The sequence below is a fragment of the Amborella trichopoda genome, chromosome 1 (genome assembly GCF_054954075.1).
Source record: "Amborella trichopoda isolate Santa Cruz 75 chromosome 1, AtrichopodaSantaCruz75HAP2 v2.0, whole genome shotgun sequence".
In the NCBI taxonomy this organism is placed as follows: domain Eukaryota; kingdom Viridiplantae; phylum Streptophyta; class Magnoliopsida; order Amborellales; family Amborellaceae; genus Amborella; species Amborella trichopoda.
This window is the reverse complement of record NC_142336.1, coordinates 51,878,171-51,894,970: the sequence shown is the minus strand read 5'-3', so window position 1 is coordinate 51,894,970 and position 16,800 is coordinate 51,878,171. Positions and strand designations below refer to the sequence as shown.

Below are 16,800 nucleotides of genomic sequence, written 5' to 3'. Positions count from 1 at the left end.
GAAAAGATATGGGGACTCATGATCTCAATGAGAATAGAACCTGTACTAAAGCAGAATAATGGACCCAATTAGTTGCGAAAAGCCTTTGACGATGATTAAATAATACATCTCTCATGACTACTTTGATAAATTTCTATACTAATACCCACACAAACCCCAACTAGCTTAACAAAAAATGTACCCTCTCCATCCTTTTGCTTGAAGGGAGAGGGGTTGAGAAGGCAGAATGACTCTATGGAAAAAATTTCACCAGTTAGCCGATTCCAAATTATTTAGAAAATGCTAGATGATGATGAAGCCCATTGAACTCCCAAAACTAAATTTATCCAGTAATTAGTCATTGAAGAACTTTCAAGAGAATATCTAAGCCTTCCTTCCAACAAACATGTACTGGGTAATGTATCCACCGCACCCAAAGCATGGTTCAGTAAAAGAATTTTGTTGATTTATGTGTTTGTAAGTATCAAAAGCTAAAAATTATAACTTTGCCGATTTATTTGTTTGTTAAGATTTTAAGCTAAAGTTTTTTAAATGACAAACGATAGTGGCCCATGGTTCATTAAAATCCGTTTGTAAATATGTGAAAGTATTTGTTGTCCACGGAGCAATCTGTTTAAAACGATTTTTCCCATGTCTCCAAAAGGACTTAAAACCAGAATAAAGATTTACCCCACCTCCATAAGGACTCAAAACCAGAATAAAGATTTACCCCCAAAATACGTGTATTACTTTTATTTGATTTTTTGTCAGTTGCTGTGTTACTCACATACCACTTTGCCCGTTGCTCCATTTTTACTGTATTTTATTCCTCGTCTCTGTTTGTTTGCAGAGCCCTCCACCACTGAGAAACAGTACGCAGAGAGCCCTCTCTCCGCCATTTTTCATAGAGATTTTTACCAAGAGCTCGAAAAATCTATTGTTGGTGGAATCAGTAGGTAGAACTATATTGTTCCTGGGTTTTTTCGCCATTAACATCATTAATGGTGTTATAACATCATTAATGGTGTTATATTGGTGTTATAACATCATTAATGGTGTTATATTGGTGTTATAACATCATTAATGGTGTTATATTGGTGTTATAACATCAGTAATGGTGTTATAACATTAATGGTGTTATAAAATCATTAATGATGTTATAACATCATTAATGGTGTTATAACATCATTAATTGTGTGATAACATCATTAATTGTGTTATATTGGTGTTATAACACTATTAATGGTGTTATAACAGCATTAATGGTGTTATAGCATCATTAATGGTGTTATAACACCAATATATAACATCATTAATGATGTTATATTGGTGTTATAACACCATTAATGGTGTTATATTGGTATTATAACATCATTAATGGTGTTATAACATCATTAATGGTGTTATTTTGGTCTTATATAACATCATTAATGGTGTTATAACATCATTAACATCATTAATGGTGTTATAACATCGTTAACATCATTAATGGTGTTATAACATCATTAATGATGTTATAACATCATTAATGATGTTATATTGGTGGAATCAGTAGGTCGAGCTATATTGCTGTTGGAATCAGGAGCTATATTATCATTCACCTCCTATCAGCCATTAACATCAAAGCTCCAGGTATGGTTTTATTTTTTTCTGTGGACCTATTTCTTTTGCTAGGATTTTGTTGGTTCTTCAATATTTATATTTTTTCCCCTTATTTTCGAGATATGTTTATTAATGGATGTGTTTTTGCCAATGTGATTTTGGGCTGGTTTTGGAGAAATAATGAGATTTGAGGCATTTTAGTTAAGATTATTTTTGGGGATTTCTTGTTATTTTATATGTATCTTTATGACACTCTTATTGGGGATTTATTGTCTGATGATTTGTGATGTCTTCCTCATCGAAGAACACAGTATTGTGTTGGATTATCTATGTGCTTAGTAATTTGTCGCTCTATTCTCATGGAGTGAAGAGAGGTTATGTTTTTCATTTTGGGGCTTAGGGTTGGCCTCTCCTGTTAATGCCTTATAGACCCTTTTTCTTTCTTCTTCTATCTATCTCTAATTTTCATTTTATTGTGCAGGTTTTACATTTGTTCTGTAGTTTTCTTGAGATATTTTTTTTTATCTTCTGTTTTTTGATCATTTGTGTAGTTCTATGGGCTTAAGATTAGCGAAATATTGCATTACTGAATCAGTATTAGCTTTGATTTATTTGGCTAGTTTTCTTTTTTTGTGGTTTATGAATTGCTTTCAGTGATGTCGTACCTTGATATTGCATTTTAGTGTTTCTTAAGATTTTCTTTTTTATCTTCTGTTTTTTAATCATCTGTGTAGTTCTATGGGCTTAAGATTAGTTGAATATTGCATTCCTGAATCAGTGATAGCTTGGATTTATTTGGCTAGTTTCCTTTTTGTGGTTTATGAATTGCTTTCAGTGATGTGGCACCTTGATATTGCATTTTGGTGTTTCTTTTTTGGTGAATACCTTTTCTGTGGTTTATGTGAATACTTGAAGGATGGAACAATTTGTTTAAATTCAGCTGGTATTAATTTATGGTAGAAGAAACATTATTGGCATTTGGCAAGTCCAAGTGATGATCTCTATATGATTTCCATGTGGCGTTCTTTATTGTCACGTTTTGATCACCCTTTTGGTTTTCAGAGATGACCCATGATGACATTATTTCTTCAATTATGACAAAAGCATTTCGAGGCATAATGAAGTGGTTTAATTTGGTTAATGATTCTAGGATCATCTTTTGTTTGAAAGATCGCATGATGAGGTGGTTTCAACCTATCACTTGTTGGATGACAACCTTGCCCTCGTCTGCTTTCTTACTAGGGATTCACACCCTAGGGATAGGCAATCATTTTGGTAAGTATTCTTAAAGTTATCTTCGATCCAATTGGATAGGCAACTCAAAGCCCTACTGACGGGTGCAAGATTCTTCATTGGGTCAGTTATTCATTGAGGGCTCTTCTGCCAATATCACTAGTTGGTTCTTGTAGGAGATAGTTCTTGCTTTGAGCCTAGTAGATTTTTTGGGTGAAGTTGTGTACCCTTCAAGAATAGGTGACATTACTTCTCTACTATTGGAAGAAGCAAACATTACTTTTTTGTTATTATGATTGAATATATGATGCTCCTGCATGACCTGTTAAAGGAGGCATGCTACTGGTTTAATCATCCCACCCGCTTGGAGAGATGGTAGATGCGCTTGGTGGATATGTTTTCTTTGAATGTTTGCAGTTAGTAAGTAGGCTTGTGCTGACTATTGAGTCCCATTATGATGGCAAGTATAACCTCTGATGAAGTTTTGCACATGACTTATTTGATGGTGGATATGGAGAAAGATGAGATTTCTCTTTCAGGCAACTTATAAATGAGATAAAGTCACCACATTACTGCTACATATCTACAACCAAGAATAAAGAACATGCAAATTATAGCAATGTTCATAATGGGTAATTATTCAAATACATAATTCTAGCCCCTCTCCACAAAAATTGCCTAGCGGAAAAGGGAGAGATTGTCAATCACTAACCCATGCCAATCACTAGTGATGCTCATCAGCATAGAAGGAACTAGGGTTTGTCACAAAAGAGAAGTGCAAGTGTCGTTAATCAAATGCCAAGATCCTTAAATAAGTGTGTGGAGCCATACTATTTCAAATGAAGTGTCTGTGATAGCTTTGTTATTGGATGTATACTTAGAATTTAGGGAAATGATTTTGTTCATGCACCTCAATGCCAATCTTTGTTTATGTTCATGCCCTTATAAGATATGGATTTCAACAGTGGCAATATCTTCATCCTAAACCAAGCAAAGTAATGGTCCGTGGTGTACACTAATCTTAGAATTTGTACAGCTAGGAGGACAAGTAACCATCGTGTCCTATTGGAAAAACCTTCTGGTATCAAAACATATTTGAACATAGTTTTAATGCAAACATTATAAGGTTGACAGCTTATACAAACCTCACCCAAAAAATGGTCCTTGAACACCTATATGTTGGCCCCCAAAAATTGGACTATTTTGTTCAATTTTAAGGTGTTGATTTTTTTCTATATATATTGATAGCCCTTGTTAAAATGACCAAAGAGAAAATTAAATAGGGCTATCAATATATATAGAAAAAAATCGACACCTTAAAATTGAACAAAATAGTCCAATTGTTTGAGGCCAACATATAGGTTTTCAAGAACTATTTTTGGGTGAGGTTTGTATAAGTTGTCAACCTTATAATGTCGAAGTAAGGCGCACTTTAAAACTATGTTGAAATATGTTTTGATACCAGGAAGCTTTGCAGTGGCATGAAAACCTTATGTTAGCTCTATTTGTAAAATCTAAAGCTCAAAAAATGATGTAGATCGAATAATAAGTACTTAAAAATTTAAAAAATAGACTGTCCAAATAATACATTAGAAGATGCAGCATTTCAATGACTTTAATATTTCTTTATTTTCATATATCTCAAGGTTGAGGTGACTAATTTAAGGGTTTTTTAGTGTCGAAATGACCTTTCTCAATACATTCTTCTCTTTTTTAGATAATAAGTGGGGAAGATAGGTCAATGTTTATTTTTTAAAATAATTAAAAAATTAATTTTTTGAAGATATTAATAGAGTGGTGTTAGTGAGAATGAAAACCACAACGCGATGAATAGGATATGGGGTACTACGACCCCACCTGAATAACCCTTAGGCACCTTATATAATTTGGTGAGAGAAAGTATATAATGAGACCATATACCTTTAGTACAAGGTGGTCACAATTAATCTTGACCAATGGATATGAAATTGGGTGGCTGCATTTTTTTCATTGACCAACCTCAAAGTTCAAAAGAAATTTTTTCGAACTTTGTGACACACCCAAGCTATCAGATTTCACATCGGATGGTTGTAATCAATTGTGACCTCTCTGTACCAAAGGTAAATGGTTTCATTATATGCAATCCCATTTGGTAATGTACTTATTATAGTGGCCCAAGCAACGAACCGAAAAAAAAAAAAAGCGTCCTTCCCTTTCCCTTATTTTTCATCCGTTTACAAGCGCACTAGTGGTTTTAGCGGGCAATTTCTCGCTCTTACTGACACCCTGCACAATATGCTGGACCACCAAATGAGAGAGAGGATCACGATAATTCGTTGGACCACCAAATCAGAGAGAGGACCACCAAGCGATATGAGACTGGACCTAAGAGATACCGAAGTTCTGAATGGTTAGCTGCAAAGCAATTTGATGGTTATTGATTGAAGAGTATGGTCTCTTTTTCTCCCTTTCAGAAGGTAGAGAGATAAAGAGAAAGAGAGAGAAAAGATGGATGATGGAGGTTTAGAGAGAGAGAGGTGGGTGAGGGAGGTTTAGAGAGAGGAGGGGATCGCGGGGTTAATGTGTTGGTTGAGTGGGAGGACAATTGAATGCCTAGTTCTGTGTTTCCAAGGGTTACATGGGTAATTAACAAAATTTATTGTTTTCTCAATGTCCAAAATTTCACCTTTTTAATTTGAGTTTTGTGGTTTTCTGAATTTATTGTTGTCCTAACTTGCAGTCTAGTTTACAATTGTTGATGTGGGGTTTTAAGATTTATCACTAACCAAACAGAGCATTTAGAGAAAAATGATAGTTTGGCCAAGTAAAATAATGTTCAGGAGGATAAAATGTTTGCTAAAATTATTTAGTTTGGCTAAATAAAATAATGATCAGGAGGATAAAATGTTTGCTAAAATTCTTAAAGGATAAAATATTGGCTAAAATTCTTAAAAGAAACATCTTTTCATGGGACTGTTTTGAATGTTATCTCTATGGCTGTGGCTTGAAATAGAAAAGGAGGTTCTTTTATTTGAAAACTTAAAATCTTTTGGGTTTGAAGTTTCTATAGACCTTGGGAACTTAGCGAGGTTTTCCTAAAAACAGTGGGCCTATTATAGTCATTTCTTCAACTCAAAGTGCCTATTGAGCCTTTGGCCAACAATTCACTTAGGTATGATCCCTATTTCCCACCATTTACAGATTTATTTTTAAGGTTGCAACCTTATGGAAACCACACCCAATAAAGTATATATATATATATATATATATATATATATATATATATATATATATATATATATATATATATATATATATATATATATATATATATATATATATATATATATATATATATATATATATATATATATATATATATATATATATATATATATATATATATATATATATATATATCATCATCATCATCATGTTATTTTGATCCAAATAAGACAAGGCTTTCTTTTTTATTTTTTTAGTAAAGTAAAAATGTATTGTTTTTTAATAAAAAATTAGATCTTCTACTGGCGGGATTGGACCCGTAGACTTCTCTTTCACTCATTTATCACTCTTTCCTATACCAGTATCAGGCAGGTGGGATGGGCTTGCATTGAAAGTGAAAGTTCTCTTTTGTTTTCGCGATAAGAAGTATTTTTTCAACTAGCTTTCCCATAACCTGTTGTTAGGCAGATCGAGTACCGATTGAATGATGCACCTACCCAATGCGAATTTCCGAGTCAAATGATTTAATGAAGGGTTGGTGATATTTACTAAAAAGAACCTTTTCTATTGTAGAGTTCTTTATATGGTTCATGCAACATCAATACTCCACAGGATCCATCGGTTCAAGGCCATTGATTAGTTCAGGGTCAACAACTGTCAACTGCTCCTGGCATGCCTACTCGAATGTTGCTTCAATCGATGATGGTGCACCGAAAGAAACCTCCTCTTTCTTTTTTTTTGGGGGTGGGAGAGTAGTGGCTAGGCCTTTCTTAATGAAAAGGTCGAGAGTATCAGATCAAGATCTCGATCTCGACGGATTCCGATTACCAAGCTCTGAACCTCGATCACTCAATTCAGGCTATTCCACGAGATCGGGGAGGTATCTTCGATAAGAAGTTTGGTCTTCGCCATTGACTCAGTTCAAGTGTCCCCCGTGATACAAGCACCAGAGCCAAGTATTGCGCAGAGGTGGTTGTTTCATCCCTTTATCGAATTGATCCCATGAAACCAGAAGCAGAGGGAGCAGCCGATGCTAGCCAGCACGTGAACTTATGAACGGACTATCTCTCTCACTTTGAGTGCCAATGAAGAAGAAGCGGGGAACCTGACCTAACTGTAAAAAAAAAAAAGAAAGAAAGAAGAAAAATGGATTGAATGGGGAGGAAAGAAAGGTTTGTAAACAAAGTTTTTCCCTGCGGATGCCCGCCCGACTTACTCTCGATCGGTAGTCTTTCCGATCACCAGCCGGCCGGGTTCTCAGTATTGAGAATTCGAGATTTGGTCTATCGTCCTCCTCATTATAGTCCTCCTAAGCCGTGATATAAGTAAATTATTCATTCGCTTCGTTAGTTAATCCACCTTTTTCCAAGTAGTGGGATCTGTACTACTTGGAATGGCTCTTTCATATCGAGGAACTAGGGACGTTTCCAATACTGACTGCAGCTCTCCTCCCGCTCAGTCCGGAAATCTGCTTCGTTCTTTCCAAGAAATAAGTGACAAACAATAGGAGAAAGGAGTGTGTAGGATTAATATTGGTCGTGCGCGGGCTGCCCCAGCTCGCAACTCATCCGGAGAATGAATCCCTGTGTTGATGATCTACTATTTGATTCAAGATCTAGGTGATTCACCCTATTGAATTTCACTAGTGTCGAAATCAGTCGGGAATCTGAAATGACGGAACAAGGCGCCTCTGGAGGTTCTGCTTTGCTGCAGATCCAACTTAAGTTTCGCCCCGAACCTCCCCTTGCCCATCCTGTTTGATTCTGATTGTGGGGCATTCCATACACCTGCTGGAAGAGGGTTCCCCATGGGCTGGGAGAGCGGCCTGGCCGACTCTTCACTCTCCTTCAGCCGATTCAGATACTAAGTCGTATCTCTTGGAGAGAGGTGCAGAAGCTCCCCCTTTGACTTAGGGGGGCTGTTCGCCTTTTGTGTTGAAGGCGGTCTCATGGACCGGTTTTGGTACTTGAACTTTCTTTAGTTTATTTTCATTTTAGTAGCACGACAGTAGTTCGGTAGCGCTTTTTGAATATTGAATTTGGCTATAAGTAGGCCGTTTGCTATAAGGGCTGCTCGCCTTTTTCTAGAACTTCAAGTAGGCTTCGTTATAGCTCCTATTGGTTGGTCGGCCTAATATGAAATTCAGTCTTCCTCCTATACCAGAATGCCTACAGACTAGAAGCAAAGCCTGAAGGCTTAAAACTACTTTGGACCCGTAGACTTAAGACTACTTTGGCAATTGTAGAGACATGCATAATAACCAATAAGTCAATGATATTGCATGTGATTATAATTGCGTATACATTATATATATAAAAGCTCTGTACATAGCACTCGGCCTCACCCATTAGATGAGGCCGAGCAACTCGGCTGAGTCCGAGTTGCCTTGGCCGAGTCCAAATAATGTTGGTTTGTCCTTTATTCTTGGTTGTAGATATGTAGCAGTAATGTAGTTGACGTTATCTCATTTATAAGTTACTTGAAAGAAAAATCTCATCTAACATGAGAATTCTTCCCTCAATGTCATTTTGTAGGAGAGGGTAGGTGAGGGTAGGAGGGACACCATTAACTATTGGAGGGGCGACTCAGCTGCTTTTGCTTTTCCATAATTTAACAAAGGCAAACAGGGATTGAAATCTCGACGAGTCGGCAGGGAATCGGCTGATCAATCTAAGAATCGGTGATCTCGTGCCAATTCTAGCCTAAAACGTGGAATCGGACGATCTCGATCTCGACGGATTCCGATTACCAAGCTCTGAACCTAGATCACTCAATTCAAGTTGTTCCATGAGATCGGGGAGGTATCTTCGATAAGAAGTTTGGTCTTTGCCATTTACTTAGTTCAAGTGTCCCCCATGATACAAGCACCAGAGCCAGGTATAGCGCAGAGGTGGTTGTTTCATCCGTTTATCGAATTGATCCCACGAAACCAGAAGCAGAGGGAGCAACCGATGCCAGCCAGCACGTGAACTGATGAACGGACTATCTCTCTCACTTTGAGGGCCGATGAAGAAGAAGTGGGGGAACCTGACCTAACTGTTTCTCTGAAACTGGAATGGGGGATGGGAGGAAAAAAAAAAAGAAAGAAAGAAGAAAAATGGATTGAATGGGGAGGAAAGAAAGGTTTGTAAACAAAGTCTTTTCTTGCGGACGCCCGCCCGACTTACTCTCGATCGGTAGTCTTTCCGATCATCAGCCGGCCGGGTTCTCAGTATTAAGAATCCGAGATTGGTCTGTCGTCCTCCTCATTATAGTCCTCCTAAGCCGTGATGTAAGTAAATTCTTCCTTCTCTTCGTTAGTTAATCCACCTTTTTCCAAGTAGCGGGATCTGTACTACTTGGAATGGCTCTTTCATATCGAGGAACTAGGGACGTTTCCAATACCGACTGCAGCTCTCCTCCCGCTCAGTCGGAAATCCGCTTCGTTCTTTCCAAGAAAGAAGTGACAAACAATAGGAGAAAAGAGTGTGTAGGATTGGTATTGGTCGCGCGCGGGGTGCCCCAGCTCGCAACTCATCTGGAGAATGAATCCCTGTGTTGAAGATCTACTAGTTGATTCAAGATCTAGGTGATTCACCCTATTGAATTTCACTAGTACCGAAATCAGTCGGGAATCTGAAATGACAGCACAAGCCACTTCTGGACGCTTTGCTTTGTCGCAAATCCAACTCAAGTTTCTCCCCGAACCTCCCCTTGGCCCATCCTGTTTGATTCTGATTGTGGGGCATTCCATGCACCTGCTGGAAGAGGGTTCCCCGTGGGCTGGGAGAGTAGCCTAGCTGCCTCTTCACTCTCCTTCAACCGATTCAGATACCAAATCGTATCTCTTGGAGAGAGGTGTAGAAGCTCCCCCTTTGACTCAGGGGGGCTGTTCGCCTTTTGTGTTGAAGGCGGTCTCATGGACCGGTTTTGGTACTTGAACTTTCTTTAGTTTATTTTCATTTTAGTAGTACGACAGTAGTTTGGTAGCGCCTTTTGAATATTGAATTTGGCTATAAGTAGGCCGTTTCCTATAAGGGCTGCTCGCCTTTTTCTTGAACTTCAAGTAGGCTTCGCTATCGCTCTTATTGGTTGGTCGGCCTACTATGAAATTCAGTCTTCTTCCCATACCAGAATGCCTACAGATTAGAAGCAAAGCCAGAAGGCTTATGACTACTTTGGACCTGTAGACTTAAGACTACTTTGGCAATTGCAGAGACATGCATAATAATCAATAAGTCAATGAGAGTGCATGTGATTATAATTGCATATACATTACATATATAAAAGCTCGATACATAGCACGATCGAGCAACTCGACCGAGTCCGAGTTGCCTTAGCCGAGTCCAAAAAATGTTGGTTTATCCTTTACTCTTGGTTGTAGATATGTAGCAGTAATGTAGTTGACTTTATCTCATTTATAAGTTACTTGAAAGAAAAATCTCATCTAACATGAGAATTCTTCCCTCAATGTCATTTTGTAGGAGAGGGTAGGTGAGGGTAGGAGGGACACCATTAACTATTGGAGGGGCGACTCAGTTGCTTTTGCTTTTCCATAATTTAACAAAGGCATCATTAGTTTCTAACAGGGATTGAAATCTCGGCGAGTCGGCAGGGAATCGGCTGATCAGCCTAGAAATTGGTGATCCCGTGCCAATTCTAACATAAAACGTGGAACCGAGCGATTTTAGAGGGAATCGGCGATTCTTTCAAATTTGCTACACTGACATGCCGGGTGAACACGGTGACTCGCTAAAGCCCTTGAGTTTACAGCCTTTTCATAGAAATCGAGCTTTTTTTACACCAAAAAACTGTAAAAATCCATCTTTTTTTGCTCAATAATGGAGGGGAATAAGTTACTAAGTCTATAAAACATCTATGGGCTTGGATGAAACCCAAAAAAACCAATTTTCGTGAGATTATTAACTGAAATTTTAGGATTTTTAAGCAGATTTGGGTTTTTCGCCAAAAATCGAATTTTGAGGTTGTTCTTCGTCAATTTGATCTGTTTTTTTTTTGCTGAATGATCGTGGTAGTACAAGCTTTCATTCAAATCAGGTATGATGATTTGTTGTTTTGTGTTTTAAATTTCCGATAATTTTTTTTAGCTCTCGTTCTTCCCCTTTTTAGGTCCATAAAACATCGATTGGAGTTGGATTGAACCCAAAAAAATGGTGGCTTGTGAATTTTTTTATTGAAATTTGGGTTTTTTTTTAGCGGATTAGGGTTTTCTGCCAAAACTCGATTTCTGTGGCTGTTCTTCATCAATTTGATATGTTTTTTTTGCTGAATGATCATGGTACAACGAACTTTTATCAAAATCAAGTACGGTGATTTGTTGTTTTATATTTTAATTTTGAGCTTTTTTTTTTGGAGCTCGTGTTCTTCCCCCTTTTCTCCATTGATTTGATAAAAAAATTTTAATTTTACGAATTTTTTTTCAGAATGGCTTTTATCCTAGTTCTTTTTGCTATTAGGAGTCCTTGTATTCACAAACTGCCTTACTGGTAGTAACAAACTTGTATACACAGGCATTATTAGTATTTATCTGTATTTTGTGTTTATCTCTTTTTTGTTCTATGTGGTAGATATACTTGCATGAGAATTTTAATATTCTAAATGTCGAAGAACCTAATGAAGAATGTCGAGAAATTAATTTTACTTGATCATTTCCATGCACATAGTTTTTTTGTTTTTAAAAGAAATCCTTTACTTGTCAAGTAAAACTGTTTGAATTGCACATGTGTATAATCTATAGGAGTTTGTTATTATTTCATTTTTATTATTGATTTATTCATTTATTTTTGCAATGTTGGTATTTTTACCTTTCCACTTTATCATAGTTTCCTTGTCTCGCTTAGTGATGTTCTTGTTTACTGGTCAACCCTCATGCACACCAGTTCAAGCTCTGTGACTTAGGAAGTGTAAAAGTTTTGGTGGGTTTTGCTTCCTGCAAAATCAAATTTCCATATAACTTCAAAAACTTATGTTTCTAGTTTTGATGATTTATATATTTTGATTGACAGGTGAAGGGGGAGCCAAATATATCATATATTTGTTCTAGATATTATAGTGCTCCGAAACAGATATTTAGAGCCACTGAGTATACCTCGGCGATTGACATCTGGTCAACTGGTTGTGTTTTGGCTGAACTCTTGCTTGGATAGGTGAATTTTTGCTATTGATTTCATTATGGTTATGTCACTGCTTTAATAATCATAGATGATGAAATTGTATGGTTGCTAATTTATCAATGAACTTTGACAACCTTATCTTTCATTTTGGTATTAGGTCATATTTTACGAATTGTAAGTTTTATTGTAGTCCATGTATGATTATATACTTCATCCATGATAATTCTATGCTTCTCCTTTTATGTGATGTAAATTTAATGCTTAATAGTAGTTCATACAGGGAAAGAACATCTCAATATTCGTATATTGATGCAAAAACATGAAAGTTATTAGTGTAGTACCTCATTTTCATATTGGATTCCTAAAAAACAACATTTATAATGATTTTTTATTATTTGTTTGGATTTTTTTATAGCCAAATCTGACCGATTCGGTCGATTCCTGATCCGAATGGGTTTTTGAGTGCCTAATTCAGGGCACCGATCCGTTTTTTAAACCATTGGTTTGTAATACTCATAGTGCGCACTTTATTCAGCTGTAAATTGTACATTTTTGTTTTTTATATTTTTGGTGGAGAAGATGGATTATTGTAATTTGAATTGCTTATTGATAAACATAATGGTGCATAAAGCATGGATTGGATTATCTTCCTCCTTTTAACGGGTCCTCCAAAAAATATTGAGGTGGTTTGTAGATGGATGATGGGGAGATATCAAAGGGAGACAAGCTTATCATGAGGGGATTGAAGTTCCATGGTTATCATGGGGTGCATGAGGCAGAGAAAAAGTTGGGTCAGAAATTCTTGGTGGATATAGATGCCTGGTTAGATCTGAAAAAGGCCGGTGAGACCGATAATCTGAACGACACTGTCAGTTACTTTGAAATTTACAGGTGAATTGCTATCTCTCTCTCTCACACACACATACTCTTGCAGAGACGAGCAATGTCTGTCATTGTTGAAGCACTAAACACATGCTCCTTACAAGTCAATTTCTTTTTGTCATTTTTATGAAGTTGTTGGTCACAGGTTTGCCATCTCTCTCTCTCTGCAGATTGGTGAAGGGGGTTGTGGAAGGGCCATCCCACAACCTGTTGGAGTCAGTTGCTAACACTATTGCTTGCAGTATATTAACAGCCTACCCTCCGATAACTGCACTTCGTGTGAAATTAGGGAAGCTTCATGTAGCTGTTCAAGGCACCATCGATTATTTGGGAGTCGAGATTTACAGAAACAGGCCCAAGTAGTTTGTCATTTTTGTCAAAGCAATTGTCTCTATTGTATTTTATGAAATATAAACCGAGTTATTCGTCTTTGTTACTGTATTTTGCAACACTTAATCTAGGCTCAAAACCGAAATTTTAAAGTGAAATTCGTGGTTTTTTATCTAGTCTTGATGCTCTTAATTGTTGAAGTTGGAATAATTGGGAGGTTTAGGTCATTGTTTTGTGGGAAATGTTTTACTCCGAAAATAAACTATCCGTCCGGAACAGCAAAGAGCATGAGCTTTCTATAAATAGTTGCATGGGAGAAGCATGAATTGCACTTAATCAGTAACCTGTAAATTCATTCTTGCGGGTGTGCATCTCTGAGAGAGAGCAGCAAAGGTAGCAAAGTATATAAGAGGTCTAATTGCACCTTTTGTTCTCATGGAGAGAGAGGGAGAGAATTATAAAGGTTTAGTTGTACCTTTTGTTGACTCATGTACTCTCTCTCTCTTCAAAAGATCCATGTCAAGAGTTTCTGCTCTCTTCCTCCAATAAAACAAAAACGGGTGCAAGCCATAGAAGAGCAAGAAAGCATAGAGCCCCCACTACTAATCAAAGGGTGTGGTTTGTATAAGTTTGACACCTTAAACAATCAAAACAAGGCCCACCTTTGTCAAAAGATGTCGTTTCAGTACTAAAAACCTTTATAGTGACCTGAAAATTTATTTTCAAGACTTGAATTTATTTATTTTACATCCGTGCATCTCAAGATTAAGATGATAAGATTTGAGGGTCTTTCAGCATCAAAACTTCTTCTAGTTAATTTTTGAGGTGCGCCTTAGTTTGTGCGTTTAGGGCCTCAGCCTCAACCTTATGTTTAATCAAAACATGTACATCAATCAGACGCTGCTAAAATCTCAAATCATGTATAAATCCTCTGCAAAAACCCCAATTAATACATCATCTTTTCCTCTAATGAACAGAAGGAACAAGGAAAACAAAAAAACCACCAGAGGTAAGAAGTTTACAAGAGCAATATGCATCATTTGGGACCTTAGGCCATGGTTTTAGGTTTGCGATGCCATTTTGGGGTGACCTCGATGAGCTGGTGAGGCATGAGCTGACGCTCACGTTTGGTGAGCTTCTTGAATTTGCTGACTCTCAGCCTGGCTACCTCAGTCTCCTCTTCAGGGCTCAGCTCTCTCAAAACCACTGTAAGCCTGCACTCAGGCCTTACTTTTATCCCACTCTTCCCTCTTGCCTTACTTTTCTCCAAATCAGGCACAGCTTTCAAACGATTATTATCATCATCATTCAGGATTACTGGGATACAATCCAGAATATTGTCATTAGAGTTGGTCCCTTCAGATGATAGTCTATTCTGGAAATAAGTCTCAGGATCATTCTTAATTCGACTCATATCTGAAGACCAGCGAAATTTTCCCAATTTTCTTGTAGTGGCGCTTAGCTGCAATTGTGGCATGGAAAAAATTGGAGTTCACCCTCCTTTAACCCATTTGGTTCTGGCCTTCTGTTTGAGAAAAATCTCTTCTTGAAGCAACAACTTGTTGTAATTAGCTTTAGTTGTCTGGAGATTTCCCCAAGTAGTCTCATTCCATTGGGTTTCACGATAAAACTCACACTGTAATATGATGTCCTCAGCTTATTTCAATTTGAAAAGACGCGGCCGAAAAAAGACGGAAACTCAGTGAGGCAGTGATATTATGTCCATGAGAAAGAGTGCGGTGGTGCATTGTCTGCGCATATGGAGGCATTACCTGCTTGGTGGGAAGTTCTTTGTCCGCCCCTTTAGTGATTGTGATAAAGAGCAAACCTTACTGTCATGAAGTCCCGAAAGTCTGAAGTGAAGGATGACCTTCTATTTCAACTATCCTTGGGCCTATCTATCTGTCTGGACACCGAGGCTCCTATTCAACTCTACCGCGCTTTCCTCAGTCCCTCATCCTTCGTTTGATGGGATAGCACTTCGAGTCATAAAAAGTACCAACAATCGCTTTTTAGCCTTTTAGATCGTTTTCTCTTTCTAGTGCCAGTACCCGTTCATTCAAGTAGAGAATTTGACCTTATGTAAGGTAGCGGTAGCAAAGGGGTGAACTGAATAGAAGCCCAAGCGAGAGCAGTTCCGTCGGGAAAAGTCAGCTAGGCATAGGCCCCTATAAGCTAGCAAGCTGGTCCAGTAAGCAAGCACAAGTAGCAGTTCTATCAGGAAAGGGAGGCTAAGTGCTTCAAGGGCTAACAACTCAAGCAATCCGTGGGATACCTTCATAGATCAACAGGTTTGGGTACTGCACGAGGGCGATCAACTGCTTTGGGCAATTTCTTCATCTGCTTTATTAGACTCAATAGGGCAATTTCTTTATCTGATTTGGTAAGATATCCTCTTCTTAAAGAACCCCTTCCCCACAAATGCTTCAGCTGCCATCAGAGAGAGAGAGATTAGTAACATTTAAATATCGAAAATATGAAACTAAAACATGGGAGAAAACAGGAATTGAAACGCCGATTCTATGAAATGCGGGCTTCATGCTATAGAATATGATAAAAATGATGAGATTTTTTGTGTCATATTAGACCATTTCGCCCTTGTACAATAACACAATTGGTGCAAGTTTAAACCAACTTTGGATTTCTTTTTCCCTGTGGTTTTGTTTTTATGTAACAGGGAAGACCTTCAAAGCTTTAAGATGAAGAGGAGAAAAACTGTGGGGTGACATTTGTAATGGTTTCAGTTCCATAATGGCACAGTTGTCCATCCTGAAAACTCCCACATGTTTCTCTTAATATTTGAGAAAGTTCAAGAAGATGTGCAAGCCTTATCGATATGCTGTGACGTTCAGGTAACTCTACAGAGGTGCCGAGCTAATCATTTCTAAGAAACCGAAAGGTCATTTCCACGACATGCTCGTGTCTATTTTCCATCAAAACCCAAGAAATAGTGTAGTAGCAATTGCAAAAACCGTGTTTCGCAAAGCATACCAACAAGAAGCCTGTCTGGATCGAGTCCATGGTTGTGAGTTGCATTGGCACGGGCAGAGTGTATAACCTGCATCAACAAGAACACAATGTTAATCCAGGATTACAAAATAGGGAAGAAAAAGAAGCTGAAAATGGTATAGACCATCTGGCATTACAGGATGGCTCTTCCATCCGACTTTACCGTTTGAGAAATCAAGGACTAGAGAAAAGGCATTGCATATGAGTCATTCCTGGTCATTTATGCTAGCCATCTTCACATTAAGGAGTGAGAAGCCTTCATGGCCACCACATCTCTCAGTCTCTCACTTATGTATGCCATTGTTCAGTGTAAATTTCATAATACCTGGTAGAATGTCTTTGCAGCTCTCTTCACTGTTGCTTGCAATTGCAATAGTGCATCCTCAACACGCATTCCACGTACTAAAGCAGCCACCAAATTGACCTTCTTAGGACTCTGAGGAACCGT

The 16,800-nt window shown here is 37.8% G+C and overlaps 2 protein-coding genes across 2 annotated transcripts; one reads left to right on the top strand and one right to left on the bottom strand.

Moving 5' to 3' along the window:
• The first annotated feature begins 12,606 nt into the window (after positions 1–12,606).
• LOC18434902 (dihydroneopterin aldolase 2) lies at positions 12,607–13,513 on the top strand. The gene is made up of 2 exons (XM_006844963.4): positions 12,607–13,022; positions 13,184–13,513. Exons 1-2 carry the CDS (start codon positions 12,826–12,828, stop codon positions 13,374–13,376), a joined length of 390 nt encoding a protein of 129 aa, XP_006845026.1. The 5' UTR covers positions 12,607–12,825; the 3' UTR covers positions 13,377–13,513.
• A 726-nt stretch (positions 13,514–14,239) lies between these two features.
• LOC105420707 (uncharacterized) lies at positions 14,240–16,800 on the bottom strand (the record flags this gene model as incomplete). The annotated part of the gene is made up of 4 exons (XM_020667486.2): positions 14,240–14,600; positions 15,726–15,773; positions 16,335–16,401; positions 16,678–16,800. Coding segments are annotated over 4 exons (447 nt in total), but the record flags the coding sequence as incomplete, so codon positions are not given.